The 22,131-nt window shown below is 45.8% G+C and overlaps 1 protein-coding gene across 1 annotated transcript in view; it reads left to right on the top strand.

Annotated features, from left to right (window-relative positions):
• The window catches only part of LOC133046637 (large ribosomal subunit protein eL33-like), a 93,438-nt gene extending 76,040 nt beyond the window's left edge, over positions 1-17,398 (top strand). Inside the window, exon 2 of the mRNA XM_061129510.1 lies at positions 16,976-17,398. Within this exon, the coding sequence (XP_060985493.1) occupies positions 16,976-17,362 (387 nt within the window). The 3' untranslated portion in view covers positions 17,363-17,398. The remainder of the gene's footprint in view (positions 1-16,975) is intronic.
• The last annotated feature ends 4,733 nt before the right edge of the window (positions 17,399-22,131 follow it).

Below are 22,131 nucleotides of genomic sequence, written 5' to 3' on the forward strand. Positions count from 1 at the left end.
GGGCTCTAGGGTGGTCCTAACTGGTCAGTAGCGCTTCTGGAAGCAAGGAAGATGTGCTTCCTGGCTCCTGCGTGTACATGGGTGGGCTGGGTGACTGGCTCTGATCAGAGGTTCTGAATAGAAGTGACACATGTCACCTTAAGACCCTCCTGGCTGCTTTGTTCTCACAGCTAATAACACCTTTCTAGAGCAGCAATGCTGTGGGGCCAGCTCCCAGAATGACTACGTTGAGTAGAACCTCTTTGCAGACCCACAACAGATATGTATCAGACTAAAGCTTTATGATTTCAGTTCGCTGGGGGATGTTTGTCACAGCAGCTAACCAAGCCCCTCCTGAAAGATACAGATTATCAGCAAGGCTCTCACTACAGAAATCCTCAGTATTTCACTTGAGAGAAACAAAACAGTCCTTAATATCCTGTTTTCCACCTGAAATTCCTTATTGCCTTCAAAGAGCCAAATGCTTCTTCTCTCCTTCCCAATTCTCTTGTAAATTTTGTTCTTCAGGCTGACGGCATTGCAAATGGACAGACACAGTCTTGAAAAGCTTGTTTCAACTCTTATAAGCACCTAGGAATTGAGACAGTTCATGATCATGAATCTTCATTGTCAAGCCTGTAAAATATGGTTAGAAATACTTTCCACACAGGGCAGTTGTGGAATTAAGTGAGATAATGCATGATACAGGAATGAAGCTGGAACACAGCAGAGCATCGATTTTAATCTAATTGTACTCAGATCATCCGGAAATGTTTGTAAAAGTGCAGATCTCCACGTCATCCCCATCGGGAGATCCAGGATCCAGGAGTTGTATTTTAGCCAAACTCCTGGGTTTCGAAGGCACCCATTCCAGTATTCTTGCCTGGAGAATCCCATGGACAGAGGAGCCTGGAGGGCTACAGTCCATGGGGTCACAAAGAGTCAGACAAGACTGAAGTGACTGAGCAAGCACGCATGTACCTGGGTTTTGCAGAGGACTCTTTCCTTAAGAAGCCCTGGGTTCTTATATCAGTGACTTACTTTGCTAAGAATAACCCTGAGAGGAGAATCACTATCAAGTCAGTCTGCAACAAGCTAAAAAAATAGAAGGAAAAAACAGTGTGCTTTTGGGGGAAAAAAAAAAGTTCTGTCAGGATACTATCCTTTACTAGTCTTAGTGTATTTAAAGTAAAGGTAGAGTCAAAGAATTTTTTTTCTATGTCACCCATGTTTATTGGGCTTCCCTTGTAGCTCAGTCAGTAAAGAATTTGCCTGCAATGCAGGAGACCCAGGTTCGATTCCTGGATCAGGAAGATCCCCTGAAGAAAGAAATGGCAACCTACTCCAGTATTCTTGCCTGGAGAATCCCACGGACAGAGGAGACTGTCAGGGTACAGCTCATGGGGTCGCAAAAGTCGGACACAACTTAGTGATTAAACCACCACCACCACATGCTTATTGTTCATTTTAAAAGTTTTAACCTTAGAGAAAACCAGAAGTCAAAGAAGTCTAAAGCTTGGTTCTTTCTTTAGGTACAATATATTTGAGAGAAGAGTCTGGATAACACACCATCTAGAGCAATGCTTCCTAATAGAAATATAACATCACCATACATATAATTTTAGTTTATTTTGTAAGCACATCAATAAAGGTAAAATGAAACAGGTGGAACTAATGTTAATAACACATTTTAATCTGTTAGATACAAAATATGATTTCAATATGAAATCAGTACAAATTATTAAGATATCTTTATCAAATCTTTCAAATCCAATGTGTATTATATACTCACAATATATCTCAATTTGTATGCTAAATTTTCATTGGGAATACTTGATTTGTGTCCAAATTTCATAGAATTTACAATTGAAAATGTAAATTTGCATGCTCAACTTGTTCCCAGTATACTCAAAAGTTTTCCAACGACTTTAAAAAAAAAATTCCAAGACTGAACCAGGAAAAAAATTTGAGATTAGCAAAGTATGATTTGCAGGCATGTACTCATGCTCAGTCATGTCTGACTCTTCGCAGCCCTCTGGGCTACAGCCCACCAGGCTCCTCTGTCTATGGGATTTCCCAGGCAAGAATACTGAAGTGGGTAGTCTTTCCCTTCGCCAGGAGATCTTCCCAACCCGGAGATCGAACCTGTTTCATGCATCTTGGCAGGCAGATTCTTGCCATTGAGCCACTAGGGAACCTCAGAGATTTAGGGCTTAGAAGACCTGTTCCATGCTCAGAGTTTAAAAGGAGGCTGCAGTTCCTGGGCTCACTCCCCTGAGAGCCCACTCTACTTGCCCCTGGTCATCACTTACATGGGAGACCATGGACAGTCCTTCACTTCTCCTCCCTCAGAGCATCAGTCCACCAGTGTGCCCAATTGTCCCCTAAGATCATACCAGGAGCCCCCAAAGGCCCCCACTAACTATAACAGCTTCCTTCTCAGCCCACACAGCGCAGCATTTTGTATCCACCTGGGCATTTGCTATAATATTGCTTGCTTGTTCTAAGAGCAACAATGTATGACTGGGGGCCAACTGAGATTCACAAAGATGAACAATTCCTCTCTGGAGGGTCTGCAGAGGAATCAAACTCGCCTTATTTACGTTGCAGTGTGGGGACCAGGTTGGCGTGCTAACATGTTTTCTATGCAGCTCAAGGGCTTTGTGGCACTTCTAGGGTCCAGGGAGGGGTCCACCAGGGGAACCAAAGAGCTCTGGAAAAATAACTCAAGTTCATGGAAGAGAGGGCCAAGGTAGAAAGGCTGGATTTATGGGTCAGAATGGAAAGCGAGCGTAATTCTGTGTGAAAATGGTCTCTGTAACTCGAAGTGTCCCTTAACCCAGGTCCCTGTGGACTCGTGTCTCCATCCTGGTTGGGGAACTGCAATAAAGGGCAAGTGAAATATAAATGAGTCATTTTCATCAAAATCTCCATGTGACAATGAGAGCATAAGGCAGTGGCATTTAAGGATTTCTGCTCAGTGAAGGCTGTCATAAACAAGGAAAAGAGACAGATGGCCCACTTAGAGAAGACAGTTTAACTGTACACAACAACAAAGTCCTTTAAATTAAAAAATAAAGATAGTAAGGGTTGAAAAGAGCTGAAGGGGTGGATGGGGTGGTTGGGCAGACACCAGGGAGCACCAATACCCAAAAAGCAGGTGCAGAGGTGCTGAAAGCTGTTAGCAATGGAGAGGAAAACAAAATTAGTGATGGAAAACCAACATCAGAATGGCAAAATGGAAAGGAAGACCCCACCCAGTATTGGAGATTTGGGGACACAGGAACACGTGTGTGTTGCTGCTGCTGGGCACATCCAGCTCCTACGGACCTAGGGAAACCCCAGGGCAGTTGTATGTAGGACTCCACGAAGCTAAGTCTGCATGTGCCCAAGGCTCAGAATTCACTCCCATCTGTCCATTCAGAGAAATGGTCACACCGGTCCCAGGGACCATGTACAAGGAGGTCTACTGAGGTCTCGCCTGTGGCCATGAGGAGGAACAGGCAATCAAGGCCTTCTCAGCAGGGAGTGGCCAGATAAAACCCGGTGGTACGCCCTGCAGAACATGTACACAGCATGAGGAAGGAGACAAGGTGAGGGACAGATCTCTCTGTGGACAGTGCTGTGTGGGGACGGAGGGAAGTGTGTGAGTTCATGGAGGAACACGCTTCAAGTCAGCTACATACACACACACACCCCCACACACACAACACTACACATTCCAGGTAGACATCCTCTAAATTTGGGCCCCTAGAAGTAGAACCTGAGACAAGAGCCAGATGGACACGATGCTTTGAGGGAGGGCTACCACGGAGAAGGAAATGGCAACTCACTCCAGTACTCTTGCTTGGAAAACCCCATGGACAGAGGAGCCTGGTAGGCTATATAGTCCATGGGGTCGCAAAGAGTCGGACACGACTGAGCACCTTCACTTCACTTCACTTCACTTCAGTTTCAAGAAGGAGGGTGAGAAAGCAGAAGAGTGCAGAGGTTTGCATCAAGATAGTGGAGTAAGAGGTTGTAGGGCTCACTTCCTCCCATGAATACATCAATAATACATGCACATGTGGAGCAATTCTCACTGAAAGCAAACTGGAGACTGACAGAAAGACTCCTGTACAACCAGCATTGCAAGAAAGATACACGCATAACCAGGTAGGGAGGGAAGAGAAGTAATTAAGTTGGGGCCTGTTTCCCTGGGAGGAAACGGGGAGGAAAAGGAAGCTTGTAAGTTTCCCCTGGTGGCTCAGATGGTAAAGAATCCACCTGCAGTGCTGGAGACCTGGGTTCTATCTCTGGGTCAGGGAGATCCCCTGGAGAAGGAAACGGCAACCCACTCCTGTATTCTTGCCTGGAAAATCCTATGGACAGAGGAGCCTGGTGGGCTACAGTCCGTGGGGTCACAAGAGTTGGATATGACTTAGCGACTAAACCACATATCGGTGGAGATTCAACCTGAGGAGTAAGCTGTTTGAACCACACGTTGGACTTCCCAGTCCTGGCGTCCTATGTGGAGAGAGAAGTCCCCTTGGCTGATTGGAGGACTGCTGGGACTATTATAAGGGCTGTAGGGAGCCTGGACACCACTCAAAGAAAGACACGCGCACAGGTTGCCCCCACAGCTAGGCAGAGAGGGGTCTGCTCTAGCAGCTGCCGGCTTTCCTGAAACCCCCTCACCATGCCCCCCAGCCCTAGCTGAGAGAATGCTCCAGCCCTCACCACTTCATATCCCAGTGCAGCACTGAATCTGGGGTAGCCAGATTCAGGGGAAAGATCTGACTGTGGGATGCAGAGATGACCCCCTCTGGAGGCAAGGAGCTGGCCTTTTGTACCCTTTAGCAGACAGTCTTTGACTATATTTCCCTATCCTGGAGGTGGGTGAACTCTGAGCCAGAAGACCTCCTCCAGTAAAAGTCAAGTATCACCATCCAGAGATGGGGCAGCTGGAGCTGTTAGCAGCCCGCACTCATGGCAGTGGGGGTGGGGTGGTCAGGTCCACCACCCGGGAAGGGGTCCAGGTGGGGGCGCAATTATCATCCAGGGCAGGTATGAACACCTGCAGAGTAGGTACCTGTGGAGGCAAGAAATTGCAGAGGGGGCTGGTGATGACGGAGCAGCATCTCAGACAGTGATGAGAATTCACCGGAAACAAGAGCGGGATGAGCTCAGCCCCTGAACCTGAAGCATCTCTTTGTGACTCTGAGAGGGAAGAAGACACACGGGAGGGGTCTGCGCTTGCTGCTTTCCCAGAATCCGGTATAAAACGAGAAGGATGGACACCCTGCCACCTGCTGGCCTGGCCGACGGGTGCAGCACAAAGCATGTGTAGGCTGCAGAGGGGTGATGGCTCCGGACCCAGGTTTGTCTATGAACAAAGAATCCCAGTCCCCCGCCTGCGAGGGATATAGAATATCTGCAGCCACGAAACAAGTGATCAGAGAGGTAAAAGCAGAGAGGATGCATCTGTGAAACTGACATGCAAAAGGCAGGAGATGAAACACTGGACTTTGAGAGCAAGGCTGGAAATGGCAAATCCCACACTGCCGGGGACCTCAAATGAGGAGGCGAGGACTAGCTCAGAAAACTAGGTTACTGCACAGAAAGAGGAATTTCTATTCAACTAGAAACTACGATCGTGTGTGTGTCGGGTGCCCCATCCCCAGGCTTTGTGTCGGGAGCTGTTGCTGCTGCTGCTGGCTCTGCCCTGATCAGGAAAAGTGGAAAGCATACAGGCAGCCGTGATTCCACATGTATCACACACACACACACACACACTCTCTCTCTCTCACACTCACATATACACACACGAGAATGCCCCCTTCCTCTTCTCTGAGTCAAGCTTTGTCCCTTCTGCCCAGGAGAATGGCTTTGGTCCCTCGGTCCTGTAGAAACCTACCGGTAAACAGCTCTGGGGGCTTCTGCCCACAGCTCACTCCTCTGAGCTGAGACACAAGCCAGGAGGCTAGGCGGGGAAACCAACCTTCAGAAACACTAGGGGACATCCTTGGCAGTTCAGTGATTAAGAATCTGTATTTCCAATGCAAGGGATGTGGGTTCGACCCCTGATCGGGGAACTAAGATCCTACATGTCTCATGGTACGGCCAAAAAACAGAATTAAAAAATAAATAAATAAAACATGCTAGAGTTTTTTTTTAGTGCTCAGCTCATCACACAGCCTCTGTCTTCTTTGCCCGACCTCAAAAATCCCATGTGAAGATTAATTTCTGCCAACCTCTCCTGGCTTGCTTGCCCTCTCGGCCGTCAGGCTTGCCCAGGTGCATGGAGATCCTAGGCCGGTGGGTCTCAATCCAGCGGTTCTTGACTGGCAGCAGCAACACCCAGGGGCTTGTTGGCTTCACCTGAGAGGTGTTGTCAGAATCTCCAGAGCCAAGACCAGGAAGCTGTGTGGAACTCTCCACGTGCCCCTATGCCAAGCGTGAGGGTACCTGCTTTCGTCTGAGCCTTAACCAGCAGAGAACGTCATGGTCCTCCAAGAGTTGTGACCTTGGGTCTCGGGTCAGCTCCCAGGGAAGCCAAGCCTGAGACTGGGAGCTAGTCCTGGAGAATGGAGCACCACCCCCTACAGAAGGGGTGAGGGAGGTAAACAGGGGTGTGGTCTCCTCTGGGGAGCCCTTCAGCCTGACCCCATGTAGAGCTCCGGGTCACAAATAGCATCCCAGAGCCAGTCCCATTCTGGACAAGGAGAGTGGCTTTTATCCCCAGGTCGCCAGGCAGCCCTGTGCTGCCCTCCCCACCAGGGCTGGTCCCAAGCCTCCTGGGTGCGGCCACTTCCAGTCCCTGGGGGGCAATCCCCAGAGGAGAGCATCCCTGAGCCACCCGTGGCCCAGACTCAGAGCAGCAGGGGAACCGGGGCAATAAAGGGACCTAAGTGGGGTCCCTCCTGTTTAGTCCCCCGGATTCCTGTAAATCACGAGCCTTTAGGATATCCATCCTGAGGGCAGAGGCTCAGGAGGGAGGCTCCTGGGTGAATTCCCCTCCCAGGTCTGCTGTAGCGACATAGCACAGACTGAGTGGTTTCGACAGCAGAAACTTACTGTCTCACGACTCTGGAGGTTAGAAGCTGGAGATCAAGGTATTGGCAGGACCGGGCTCCCACCCAAGGTTCTCCTGGTCAGTCCATCCTAGCTTCCTCCTAGGTTCTGGTGCCAGCAGCCCTTGGCTGTAGACACGCCCTGGCTTGTAGACACAGCACTCCAGTCTGCCTCCATCCTCTCGTGGCCTTGTCCCTGCAAACCTGTGTCCCTGAACTCCCTCTCTGTTTCCCGTAAGGACATCAGTCCCTGGGTTGACAGCAATCATTGAGTTTAGGGGCCACCCTAACCCAACTTCATCTCCCCTAGACCCTTAACTGCTTACATCTGCCAGGACTCTGTGTCCAACAAGGTCACATCGGTAGGGACCAGGGGCCAGAACTTCAACATGGCTATGGGTTGGGGGGTGGCGGGAGACGGACACAATTCAATCTACAGCTCTGAGGATGACTCAACGTGCCACAGAGGCGACCCCACCTAACCCAACATCCAAGGAAGCTCTAGGTTGGCCCCTCGAGCAGGAAGCTGCTAATAGATGATACTAAAGCCAACTTTGAGAGGCTAAAAATGCAGTGGTCCCTTGAGCAGGAAGCTGCTAATAGATAATATTAGAGCCAACTTCGAGAGGCTGAAAACAGAGTCATCACACCGGGACCAACTGTCTAAAGAAAAAGCACATGCGCATGGCCGGGCAAGATCCTTCTACTGGTTCTGCTTCTCTGTACAGCGGGTGGAGCTTGGCCCTTGGAAGGGTGTCAGAGTGCCAGCAAGGGTGGTGCCCAGTGACCGTCCCCCACACAGAGCCAGTCCAGGCTCCTGGTGCTCGGTGAGCCAGAGCCTGTTGTGAAGTAGCCCTCGGATGCTTTTCCTACCCAGTAACGCTGCTTCGTGGCTTTCTCCTGGCCCTTCCTCCACTAGCACCAGACCATGAAGTTGCAGGGAAGAGCTGGCCCCAAGAGCCAGCAGGTGAAGTCACCAGACTCCACTTTGGGGAGCCCTGGGGTGAACTTCTGGGAACCCAGAGCAGAAATATGTTCTCAGAAATCACAGTTTTCCGCTGTAATATCCAGGCAGGTGAAGGAAAAAAGGGTTATCATCACTGTTGATGTAGCAGCCCTACCTGGGGGTGCCCAGAGTAGAGAGCTGGTCCTCAGCACAGGATGTGGACAGCAAGACAGGGGTGGGGAGAGAGAGATTCAGCCCCTCTTGAGACCAGTCTCCCCCCTCCCCAGGAGGGTCACGACCCAAGAGCAGCTCAGGCTTGTCTGAGCATCTAGAAGGGAGCTGACTCCTCAGATGTCTCAAACTGCAAGAGGTGCTTCTTGGGGTGCAGAAAAGGGAGCCCCTGAAGTTGGAGTGGGGGTGCCAGAACAGCTGACTGTTGAGAGTGAGTGTGCAATGTTGGTGGGCGACTGTGCTCTGAGAGCAGGAACCTGGTGGGCAACCTGAGCTGGGGACTTGATGGAGAGTGAGGCTGCGTTTTCAGAAGCTGAGCTAAGACCTGAATGTGAACAGAGAAGGCAGTGATGACAACCCGGCTCCGCGGGATCAATCACAGAGGGCCCTCTGTGTTCAGAGAGCGCCCCCTGTGGTCAGAGAGTCCCGCTGCGGTCAGAGTTTGGCTCCCAGACCAGACCTTTGCCTCCTGGGCATACTTGCTAGGACACAGATCACCCCCAAAGGAAAAGGGTGGGGTGAAGGGATTAGTAAGCCTGAATCAATATGTATTTCTCTCCCAAGACACTGAATCTTCAACCAAGGCTGAAAAATTGCCAGGAACCGGCAAGATTAAGTTCTCAGCCATTAGCAGAAATGAGGGCTTGTGAGCTAAATTAAGCTCAATTATAAAACAATAAAGAAAGTTTCATGTCTGTACACCAGAGTTTTTATCATGGTGAAATTTGTACCCACCATACAAGAGCTATAATTGCAATGCAAGGCAATGTGTGATAAATGCCATATAAGTTGTAAAAACAAAGTGTTCTGTGATTTCAAAGAAAAGAGAAAGCATACCTACTGGAGTTTTAGAGGCTGTCTATGTTTGTAACTTAGCCTATTCATCTTATAGATTGCCTAACATCTTTCCTCAAACCCAACTTTTTCCAAAGCTATGTTAGTTATGATTCTTTCTGCTGCAAATGATAAAACCCCTAACTCAAGTCAGCTTATGAAAAGGAAAAGGACTCTGGTTCTCAAAACTGAAGAAATCCAGAGGGAGCTCTTGCTTCAGGTATGGTTTGATCCAGGCTGAAATCAAAGTATTTCACTGGGATAGAGCTCTGTCTCTAGATATTTCAGCTTTTCTTCCTTGATGTTCAGTTCATGCACAGGCCCTATGTGCTCATAGGATGTCTACTACTGTTTCAGCCCCACCAGCCTTTCTCGTTTCACACCAACAGGAAAAGGCAGTATACCTCCTTGAGAACAACAAAAGCCTGGGAACTGAATACCCTTAGCTGGGATGGGTGGCATTTGTGCCTTGTGACCATCAGGAAGCCAGTCACTCTTGTCAGAAGAATGGGATGTGCTGATCCTATGCAGATTGACTCACACATGGAATCAGCGTGCCTCAAAAATGCATCATCAGAGAATGGGGCAAAGGTTCCCACAAGACAAGGTGAGAAGGCTGGGGGCCAAAGCAATAAATGTCCACTCTTCTGTCTCAGACTGTGGCTCATAGTTTGGTTGCTTTCCCTTCCAATGCAGACTGCTCCTTCAGCAGGAAAACATTCTGCTTGTTTTCCCAGCACTGAGTGGTTAGCTTGGTGAGCTCTTTGGATTAGTTAATGTCTTTGGCTTCTAATAAGGTATACCAATATTTGTCCATTTGGGCTGCTGTAACAACATATGATAGACTGGGTGACTAGTAAACAGTAGACATTTTCTTCTCACAGCTCTGGAAGCTGGAAGTCCAAGATCAAATTACCAGCAGATGCAGAGTCTGGGGAGGACCTGCTTCCCTCTCTGTTCTCAGATGGTGGGAGGGCAAGGAATGGCTCTGAGGAGTCTCTGTTATCAGGGCACTAATCCCACTCATAGGGGCTCCACCCTTATGGCCTAATAATCACTTCCCCAAAGCCCCCACCTCCTAATACCATCAACTTCTGGGTTAGGATTTCAATACATGAATTTGGGGGAACACAAATATTCAGACATGGGTATTAAATGCAAGTTACCCTTAGAGGAAAGAAAGGGAACATACTATCAAGCCACAAACGGGTCTCATCGACCCTAAGAAAGAATGGATTTACCTCGGAAAGAGATGAAAGCAAACCCTGGAAAACCAGGAGCCAGGAGCTGCCTCTCTGTTTTCTGACCCTCTCTCTTCTGCATGTGTATGTCACTCGCTTCTCTCATTTTGATGGGAGATTTCTGTGCTTCTGTCTGCATTGTGAACACGGCCATGGCCCCAGGTAGAGGGCATTTGGTAGCCTGGAACTGTCTTTTGTTTCCCCTCTTATTCTAATTATTTTATTCTATTATTGACTCCACACCCGGCTTCAGGTGAATCACAGTCAGAGCATCACATTTTCCCAGCTGAGAATTGGCTCAGCTACATGCATGCAATTCAAGCAAAGTAAATGAAATACAAAGGCACTTGCTGAGACTGAAGGAAGAGAATATTACACTCTTCTTCATGGACTTGAACTTGGGAGCTGTAAACTAGAGTTGATTAGCTTTCTTGACGCAATAATCTGAGATTGCACCACCCAGAGGAGAGAGTCAAGTAATGTAGCCAGAATCTGGGTACTGTTAAAATGTTCAGGCTCCCAGATGAAACTAACCTTGATTGAATTTTACCTTTATACTTTTCAGTTGTAAAGTCAATAAATTCCCTTCTGCTTAAGTCAGTTGGGCTAGATTCCAGCCACTTGCATCCCAAATAATTCTGATATACGATACCCATATGTTACTGTTTGTATTAGTCTGCTCAGGCTGCCATAATGAAATACCACAGACTAGATGGTTTAAGCACTAGATATTTATCTTCTCATAGCCGTGGAGTCTAGAAGCTGAAGATCAAGATGTTGGTTTCTGGTGTGACCTTCCTCTCTTTGGCTTGCAGATGGCATTTCTCACTCACGTGGCCTTTTCTCTGTGTCTATGTGCAGAAGGAGAGAAATATCTGGTGTCTCTCCCTTTTCTTATAAGGACTCCAGTTCTATTGGATTAGGGCCCCACCCTCAAGACCTCATTTAACCTTCATTACTGTCATAAATGCTCCGTCTCTGAATACTATCATATTAGGGATTAGGGCTTCAACATGTGCATTTTTTTTTATTGTTCACTAAGTCATGTCCAACTCTTTGTGACCCCATGGACTGTAGCACACAGACTCATCCACCCTTCACTATCTCCTGGAGTGTGCTCAAATTCATGTCCATTGAGTTAATAATGCTATCTAACCATCTTATCCTCTGTTGCCCCCTTTTCCTTTTGCCTTCAATCCTTCCAGCATCAGGGTCTTAAGCATTTTGAAAGTGAAAGTGTTAGTTGCTCAGTTGTGTCTGACTCTTTGCGACCCCGTGGACTGTAGCCCACCAGGCTCCTCTGTCCATGAGGTTCTCCAGGCAAGAATACTGGAGTGGGTTGCCATTTCCTTCTCCATTATGCATTTTAGGGAGACACAATTCAGTCCATAACACCATTCTAGTAAAATCCAAACTCTAAGGAAAAAGAATCTTATTAGCCCAGGTTGGGTCATGTGTCCATACCTGTTGCTGGAGAGTTCTGGAATGCCATCATGGGTGTGGGCAGTTCCAGCAAAAGAGGGCATCATTGGAAGCCAGGCAGATGTTTGCCTGAAGCAATTCATCCCAGCGTGTCAGTGCTTAGATGCTTTTCCTGCAGCTGGAATAAGGAGCCAGTCTGCCGACTTGGTCTGTGTTCTCAGTGTATTGCTGAACCTTGGTCTAGGACGAAGAATATAATGTACTAGAATGTGAAAGGACATCACTCTTTAAAGCCACCTGCACTAGCAGAGGGCTTCCCAGTGGCACTAGTAGTAAAAAACCCTCCTGCCAATGCAGGAGACCTAAGAGACTTGGGTTTGATCCCTGGATTGGGAAAATTCCCTGGAGTAGGGCATGGCAACCCACTCCAGTACTCCTGCCTGGAGAATCCCACGGAAGAGGAACCTGGAGGGCTATTGTCAGTAGAGTTGCAAAAAATCTGGCGTGACTGTAGCGACTTAGCACACACACCCCCGCAAGCAGAGAATATGGTTGTCATTCTTTGAAAGGTTGCCATGCTTTACTTTGAATCATTAACACGTTGTCTGCCAGTGTCTCTGGCCTCTTTGGCCTCCTCCTCTTGGAGGAAGCTTTCAATTATTACACATTGGGATCCCCATTATGTGTGACACTTACATTGGCCTCAGGGCTTGTAGAGGAACTACAGAGTTACTCCTGAGTCTGTCCCTCCCAGTACAGGTCTACTGTGCAGAGAGGGCCTCTCAATGGTCAGACACACCCCACCATGAGTATCCATGTAGGTCTTTCTGCAGAAGTCCTCACAGGTTAACTGGATGCTTCTCACCTTGTGTTATGGACTTAAAGAAGGTATTGTCTACAAGTCAGAAAGTAGGTTTTCAGCAGGAACCGACCATGCTGGAACCAAGATCTTAGACGTCCCAGCCTCCAGAACTGTGAGAAATACACAGTTTATTGCTTAAGACTAAAAGGATTCTAAATGCTTAAAAAGACTAAAAGTCTAAAGGATTCTGTTGTACCAGCCTGAGGATAAGATATCTCACCTAAAAAAAAAAAAAAAAAATGGATTAAGAGACATCCAAGGAATGAAGAGAGAAAGCAAGCCTTCTTTTTAATGCAGATATTTGCCAGGTCCAATGTGAATATAAATCTATTCTTATACACTTGGGGAAGTGTTTCTTAGACACAGCTTGCATTCAAAGTTTATTTACATCCTCAAAATGTACTCAGGTTTGCAAATCAGTGGGGATTGCAGCAGTACCAATGTAAACAGGGAACAGGTGCGGGGCGCTGTGGGTGACAACCAGAGGCAAGTGTCTGCACGGCATTGAGTGACTAATGGGAGAGGGGTCAAACAAAATAGAAGAAAGTCTGGCTATTCAATGTTATGGGGATCCAAATACTATGGACATCTGTCACGGTTCAATCAAAGAAGCAGAACCAAGGACACATACATACATACGTGTGTATCTGTAGATGGGTGTGAGTATGTATATTATATATTACATGCTGAGGACAGTGACTGCAGCCACGAAATTAAAAGACACTCGCTCCTTGGAAGAAAAGCTGTGACAAACCTAGACAGCATATTAAAAAGCAGATAGACCTCTTTGCTGACAAAGGTCTGTATAGTCAAACTATAGTTTTTCTAGGCATCACGTACAGATGTGAAAGTTGGATCATAAAAAGGCTGAGTGTCAAAGAATTGATGCTTTTGAATTGTGGTGTTGGAGAAGACTCTTGAGAGTCCCTTGGATGGCAAGGAAATCAAACCAGTCAATCCTTAAAAGAAATCAACCCATAATATACATTGGAAGGTCTGATATTTTCTGATTAAATTTTTATGTGGATATCCACATGAGACTTCCCACGTGGCTCAATGGTGAAGAATCCAGCTGCCAATGCAGGAGTCACAGGAGATGTGGGTTCAATCCCTGGCTTGGGAAGATCCCCTGGAGAAGGGAAAGGCAACCGTCTCCAGTATTCTTGCCAGGAAAATCCCATGGACAGAAGAGCCTGACGAGCTACAAAGAGCTGGACATGACTGCATGATGGAGCATAGTTAGTGCGTCACGAGTTATAATTTATTAATACAACACACATGATTCACTGTAAAGTAAAATAGTCAATCAATTTAACTCCAAAGTCTCAAGAAAATATGTATGGAATACCCCAACTCAATACTACCAAGTTCCGTGAGGGAAATTTTACACTAACATTGGTTATAACCCAGTCAGTGCAGAAACTCCACTCCCCTCAAAACCGCAAACATCTGCTCAAAATCTCGGCCTAGGTATTAGTCTCCTAGGGCTGCTAACAGAGTACCATAGACTAGGTGGCTTGAACAACAGATTTATTGTTTCAGAGCTCTGGAGGCTAGAAGTCCAAGGTCAAGGTGTCAGCCAGGCTGGTTCCTCCTGAGATTGTGACGGAGGATCTGGTCCAAGCCTTCACCTTGCTCCTGGTTTCTGGTGGTTTGCTCCTTGCTTCTGGCTTCAGTGTTTCTTGGCTTGTAGAAGCATCACCCCATCTCTGCCTTTATCTGCACATGATATTTTCCCTGCGTGGGCCTCTGTATACTAAGCGTCTCTTATTATAAATACACCAGTTATAATTTATTAGAGTCCAACCTAATGACCTCATTTTTTTTTCGGGGGGGGGGGGGGTATACTCACCTTACAGCGTTCTGTTAGTTTCTGCTGAACAACGAAATGCAACCAGCTACATACACGCCTGTATCTCTTCTCCCTTGGATCTCCCTCCCACCCACCTCTCCCCAGTCCTCTAGGTCACCACAGAGCACTGAGCTGAGCCTTTTGTGCTATACAACAGATTCCCACTGTCTATTTCAGACATGAAAGTGAAAATGAAGTCACTCAGTCGTGTCTGACTCTTTGCGACCCCATGGACTGTAGCCTACCAGGCTCTTCCATCCATGGGATTTTCCAGGCAAGAATACTGGAGTGGTTGCCATTTCCTTCTCCAGATTTCAGACTTGGTAATGCGTATATGTGAAAGGCCTTATTTTCGTTTGATTACCTTTGAAAAGTCCCAATTTTTAAAAATGACCATATTCTAAGGTACTGGGGCTTAGGGCTTCAACATATCATTGCAGGGTGGGAGCATAATTCAACCCATATAAGCCTGGTTTCGTATCAGATATTTTAAGTACACTTAAAACACAGTAGCTACTCCCTAACATTCACACCTTATAGAAGCACCTTGGCAAACACCACTATTTCCTTTTGGAACACTTCTGCTGTCAACAGTAGCTGCTCCACGAAAGCAAAAACTAATACTTCCTCCAATATTAACACGATTATTGACTATTTCTTGCTTATTAGGATATTCTCATATAAGATATTACATAACATTTTCCTCAATCCACAAGAACTAGGAAAGGCCAAACACAGTTCCATACCTGAAACCAAACAAGCACCTATTACCTCTGTCAGAGACAAGCTAATATTAATCATTATTGCCAAAGTAACAAAAAATGCCCTGTCGTTCAAAGCAAAATTGTCAAGCAACTTAATCAAGTACTTGAATAAAACTCTAGGGTTATTAGAAAACTGTATCCATATAAGAAGTCTTGCAGGAAATAAACATGAAGGCAAATTTACATGCTATATTTTTAAGATTCTTAAAGTTGCCGTTTTCTGTGGTCAGCAAAAAGAGTGATTTATTTCATAGATAAAAAATAATGCTATAATCTGTCACTAGCTTGCCTTTGTAATTGGATCCTCAGCTGGTGCATAGTCTTGAAAATGGAGATTGAAGTTCAATTTGTGAACTGTTAGATTTTGGCCTGGTGTGGGGTTTTGTATTCATTAAACTGGTAAATGGGCTTCCTAGGTGGCTCTAGTGGTAAAGAACCCGCCTGCCAATGCAGTAGACTTAAGAGACGCGGGTTAGATCCCTGAGTGGGGAAGATCCCCTGGAGGAGGGCATGGCAACCCACTCCAGTATCCTTGCCTGGAGAATCCCATGGACAGAGGAGCCGGGCAGGCAACAGTCCGTAGGATCACAGAGTCGGACGTGACTTAAGTGACTTAGCACGCACACACACAAACTGGTAAGTCCCTCAATTAGCGGCTACACCTATAAATTATTGATTAGCCTTAAGTTTACCTGGACTTTTGGAGTGGGGAGAACCAGAGTTCTTATCCATAGAAGCCAATATTTATAATATTCAGTCTAAATTTCCCAGTCATAACCATAGACATGCCCATATTTACCTTATTCAGTTCAGTCACTTAGACGTGTCCAGCTCTTTGTGACCCCATGGACTATAGCATGGCAGGCTTCCGCATCCATCACCAACTCCCGGAGCCTACTCAAACTCACATCCTTTGAGTCGGTAATGCCATCCACCCATCTCATCCTCTGTCATCCCCTTCTCCTCCTGCCTTCAATCTTTCCCAGCATCAGGGTTTTTTCCAATGAGTCACATTTTCTTCACATCAGGTGGCCAAAGAATTGGAGCTTCAGCTTCAGCATCAGTCCTTCCAATGAATACCCAGGACTGATTTCCTTTAGGATTGACTGGATCTCCTTGCAGTCCAAGGAACTCTCAAGAGTCTACTCCAAAACCACAATTCGAAATCATCAATTCTTTGGCACTCAGCCTTCTTTATGATCCAACTCTTACATCCGTACATGATGACTGGAAAAACTGTAGCTTTGACTAGATGGACCTTTGTTGGTAAAGTAATGTCTCTGCTTTTTAATATGTTGTCTAGGTTTGTCATAGCTTTTCTTCCAAGGATCAAGCGTCTTTCATGGCTGGAGTCACCATCTGCAGTGATTTTGGAGCCCAGGAAAATTTACCTTATTAGGAGAGTGAATTCCATTTTTTTGTATATGTATTGGTCATGCAATATATTTTATTTTTTTAATTAATTTTTATTGGGGTATTGGAGTATAGTTGCTATACGATGTTGTGTTAATTTCCACTGTACAGCAAAGGGAATCAGCTGTATAAGCCCCTCTTTTGTGGATTTCCTTCCCATTTAGGCCACCACAGAGCACTGAGGAGAGTTCCCTGGGCTGGGCAGCAGGTTCTCATTAGTTATTTATTTATAATTTTTAATGTATTAACAACTAGTCTTTCTCCTCATCCAAGTATCAAATGCTTTCCAAGTGAGAGGAAAGGCTGTAACATTTACAGACAATACAGAATACTAGGTTGTTGGAATGCAAATTGAAAATGCTTTTCTCATCTCTTTCAGCCATCTTCGTTCCTGTGGCGGCCTGCTGGGAACGGGACTTCTAAAACGACAAGTAAGTCTGGAAGTCTGTGGTCCAAGGCCATTTTTGCTGGCTATAAACGGGGTCTACGGAACCAAAGGGAACACACTGCTCTCCTGAAAATTGAAGGTGTATATGCTCAAGATGAAACTGAATTCTATCTAGGCAAGAGATGTGTTTATGTGTACAAAGCAAAGAATAACACAGTAACTCCTGGTGGAAAACCTAACAAAACCAGAGTAATCTGGGGAAAGATAACTCGAGCTCATGGAAACAGTGGCGTGATTCATGTCAAATTCGGAAGTAACCTTCCTGCTAAGGCCATCGGACGCAGAATCCGTGTGATGCTGTACCCTTCGAGGATTTAAACTTCTTGAAAATAAATAAAAGTGTGGATTTGTTAAAAAAAAAAAAAAAGAAAAGAAAAGAAAATGTTTTTCTCTATTGTCTTTTTATTGGTCAAATAGGGATGAAGAGAAAAGACAAGCCACATTCAATGTGGTTGTCAGTTTTCTTGGGAGTGATAACAGTATTGTGGTTATGTAAGAGAGTGCTGTCATTTTAAGGAGATGCATGCTATAGTATTCAATAATTAGTGATGAAATGTCAAGATATTGGCAACTAGCTTTCAAATGATTCAGTAATAACCGTATGTACATATGTACTGTTGTTTAGTCACTAAGTCGTGTCTGACTGTGATCCCATGGACTGTAGCCTGCCAGGCTTCTAAGTCCATGGGATTTCCCGGGCAAAAATACTGGAGTGGGTTGCTGTTTCCTTCTCCAGGGAATTTTCCTGACCCAAGGATTGAACCCACATCTCCTGCATTGCAGGCAGATTCTTTACCACTGAGCCACCTGAGAATCCCATATGTATATGTGTGTATATATATATATATACACACACACACACACACACACACAAATATACATATATTTGCAATTTTTGAGCTTAGAATTTAGCTCCTCTTGTGCTATTTCCCCCACTTTCTGTATATTTGGCAATTTTTTTATAATAAAATTTTGTGTTGGAAAAGAAATGGTGACAATGGGAAACATTTCCTTCTTCTGGAAAATGTTTTAATGAACACTTATCCTGCATCCACACATTGAAGATTCACCTCATCACATCCCCGCAGCACCCTAAAAGAACATAGTAAGGCCTAGGAAATATTGTTGGGAAGTGAAAACATTTCCATTTATATTTTCAAATTATTGCCCAATTCACAGAGTGTTTTGAGGATTAAATGAACTATTTCGAGTAAGGTGCTTAGGACAATACTTGGTGCAGAGTAAGTGCTCAGTACAAGTTGGCTTTGTGACTGTCATTACGTACAAAAGCAGTGCATGCTGATGGCCTGGTGTTAGCAGGTAGGTGCCACAAGTGCTGTTCTACCAGGAAATTACAGGCATTTTTAGGAAGGAAAGATTTCCACTGACTCTGGTGAATAGAGGAGGCAAGACAGGGCTGGCAGGACGGCGGCTTCCATGAGCAGGGAGGTTAGAACGCGGAGATGTGGAAGGGACGCGCGTGCTGTCTACCTCTCTCCTCTCTTTCAATAATTCGAGAAAGAAAATTAATCTTCTATTAAAATGTGAGTCTTTAACCAACCCTACCCTGACTTCAACCTAAAGTGGAATGAAGCGTAATTACTGTGGTACACACTTGTCATAGTTAAGCAAGAACACTTGAGCCAGAAAAACTACTCCTTTCCAAACGCTCATTGACCTATGTCATTAAAAATGTCTACCTTTCTTTGCATAGGAAACTTCACATTTTCTTGGCAAAATTTTAAGATGTTAAAAGTTACAATGTAAGCCATATCCCAGGTGGCTCAGTGGTAAAGAATCTGCCTGCAATGCAGGAAACATGGGTTCAATTCCTGGGTCAAGGAAGATCCCCTGAAGAAGGAAATGGGAACCCACACCAGTATTCTTGCCTGAAAATTCCCATGGACAGGAGAGCCAGGAGGACTGCAGTTCATGGGACCTTTAAGAGTCGGACAGGACTGAGCGACTAACACACAAGCCACGTCATGCTGGTCAGCTAAGATTCAACTTGACGAAATAGTACTACATTTTTACAACGAATATATGTGCAACATTACAGTATAGAAAATGACTTTCCATGTACTGTGCCCTTTGAGCCTCCGACAGTCTTGGGGTGCAGTTGGGAGGTGAGCCCAGCTTATCTCATCCTACACCCCACACTACTCTATGGCGAATTTTGAAGCGGAAGTCAGCATGTGCATTTCCGGAGCCTCACTTCCGGTGAAACTTCCAGTGTGAACGTCTGGGGCACGATTGTAATCCAGCCAGGAGATGGATTCCATCTGGGAGCTATATTAGCTGAATAACCTTGTGTGTAACTTTTAGCATTTCTGAACCTCAATTTCCTCATCCTTATTTACCACCCAGATTATTAGTTGATCAAAGAAGGCGTATGAAGCCACTTTATGAATTTTAATATACAATGTTAATGTTATTGCTGTGGTTCTAAATGACTATTTCTCTAAAGAACTTACAGAGAAAAACTTAATAAAATCAATGAATAGTGTCACTCTCTGATCTGCATATACTACAGACTACGACTCAGTGAGCGCTGACTATGGGCCAGGCCCTGGGCCAGCTTTTTTCATGCATTATCTCAATCCAACCTTCAGAACAATTCTACAAAGTGAGCCTAATGGCCATTCCCATGTTGCAGATGAAGAGAACAGGAATGCTGCCCCGGAGAAGGCGTCTCGAATGTGGGAGCCAGGGTTTGACCCGAGTCTGTCAGCCCAGAGCTGGCCATCCCCTCCACTGTGCTTCCTGCGGGCCTGCGTTCCCTGGCTGTAACATGGGCTTGTAAAGAAGATGACTGCGTGCGTGCGTGCAAGTCGCTTCAGTCCTATCTGACTCTTTGCAACCCTATGGACTGTAGCCCACCAGGCTCCTCTGCCCATGGGATACTCCAGGCACAAATGCTGGAGTGGGCTTCCCTGCCCTCCACCAGGGGCACCCAGGGATTGAACCCGCATCTCTGTATTGCCGGCAGATTCTTTATAGCTGAGCCACCTGGGAAACCCAGGAAGATGATTAGTTTTACTAAATCACATCTCACAGAGTTGCTCCTCCAACTGCCTCAGATGAGAGGCAACAAACACGAGTTGCCGAGCACCACTGTGGTTGCGTGGTTACTTGGTACACAGCCTCACTGCTACACCACGGCATTCCAACACGCAGCCAAAGGGGAGATTCACTGCCTGCTTCATCTCAAGGGTCCTAAACACAGCTCTCTGCCGCCAACACACTGGCTAATTCATACCCCTCCACAACCCCCGACACACCCACCCTTCCGATTCTTGGTCTAAAAATCATGCCGCCTGGAAACCTCTTCCCTGATGCCCTCTCTCCCCACAAGCCCCCTCGTGTCACATCCCCGCTCCCGACCCAGAGCCGCTTTAACGCTCCTCTCCTGTGCTCTCTGATGGGAAGAGCTGACTCGTTGGGAAAGACCCTGATGCTGGGAAAGATTGAAGGCAAAAGAAGAGGGCGCCAGAGGAGGAGATGGTGGGATGGCATCACCAACTCAAGGGACGTAAGTTTGAGCAAACTCCGGAAGATAGTGAAGGACAGGGAAGCCTGGTGTGCTGCAGACCATGGGGTCACAAAGAGTCGGACACGACTGAGCGACTGAACCACGACAGCCTGTGCTCTCAGATCACCAGATACTTTCCCCAATAAGTGCGTCTCCCAATTCACGTGTAGCCAGTGGAGAGCAGCTTTATTCTTAAGAAGCAGTGAGGGTATTGAGAGTGTGGCTTAACCAAAAAAAGAATTCTGCTAAGTCAAGAGGCTGGAAAATAAAGGGAAAAAACAGACAGGGGGTTTAGTGAGAATGGTTAGAAACGACCCCACTGTTTGTTACTCTGCAGAAGAAGCATTTAGGAAGGAAGGAGGTGGATTGAGAGGAGAGGACCTGAATGTGATGGTCACTAATAGCTGTCCCTGAAACAGCACTTTATAATTTACACCATGGCTTCTAGGCACAAATTGCTCAATGAATATTTAACCATGATTAGAACTACCTTATGACCTGTGTCCTTCTCGATTAATTGAGGGAACCGGTCTACTTGCTGATAAGTGCTCTGTGCTTACACGTAAGCTACATCTATTCATCCAGGGCAGTGCCAACTCCAAATCAGATAATTTGGAATGAGAGGATGTTGTATTTCTTATAAAAAATATTGTCTTCTATATTAACATATTGCCAATTCAGAGGTACTAACTTTGCTGTACTCCTGAAATTGACACAACATTGTAAATCAACTATACTTCAGTAAAATACAAAAAACACAAAATAAAATAACAAAGCACTGCAGAATGATAACAGAGGCTGTTCATTTGGCTTTGCCAGGCATTAAAGACATAGAAGTGCAGACACATGTGAAGGAGCTGAGTGCGGATGGGAATAGCATCACTGTGAACATAGCGACGGACTTGAGATCCAGGAAGAAAGTCTGCATTTGCAAATTGCATGACCCTGGGAAAATCATAATTTCTCAATTCCCTCATCTGTTGCATGAAGCTAAGAATACCTACCATACAAGCTTGCTTAACGGATCAAACAAGAGAAAGTGTGGGAAATATTTGTCTGCTGCAAGATACTATGCACGTGGAAGTTTTCAGCTTTGAGTGGTTTCTTTCAGTGTCTTGTACAAACCAGGCATGAAAAATAATGTCTCTCTTGGCCATAGTGAGGCTGCAGTCTGAACACAGGGGTGTGTTTTTATAATTCAAGTCGAAATGCTTCATCCAGAGCAACCTGGTATCAGAAACTGTAATGTTGTTTCACTATTCATTTATTAAACTTCTATCTAAAGCCCAAGACCTAAGAATTCAAAACAACATCCTTTTATTTATTTTTTATTTAAAAAATTTTTTCTTTTGTCTGTGTCTCGCGGCTAGCAGGAATTTAGCTACCCAATCAGCAATTTCTTTTTTGTTGTTCAGTCGCTAAGTCATGTCTGACTGTTTGTGACCCCATGGAATGCAGCACACCAGGCTTCCCTGTCCTTCACTATCTTCTGGAGGTTGCTCAAACTGATGTCCATTGAGTCAGTGATTTTTTTCTTAATATTCATTTATTTATT

The sequence above is a fragment of the Dama dama genome, chromosome 25 (genome assembly GCF_033118175.1).
Source record: "Dama dama isolate Ldn47 chromosome 25, ASM3311817v1, whole genome shotgun sequence".
Classification (NCBI taxonomy): Eukaryota; Metazoa; Chordata; class Mammalia; order Artiodactyla; family Cervidae; genus Dama; species Dama dama.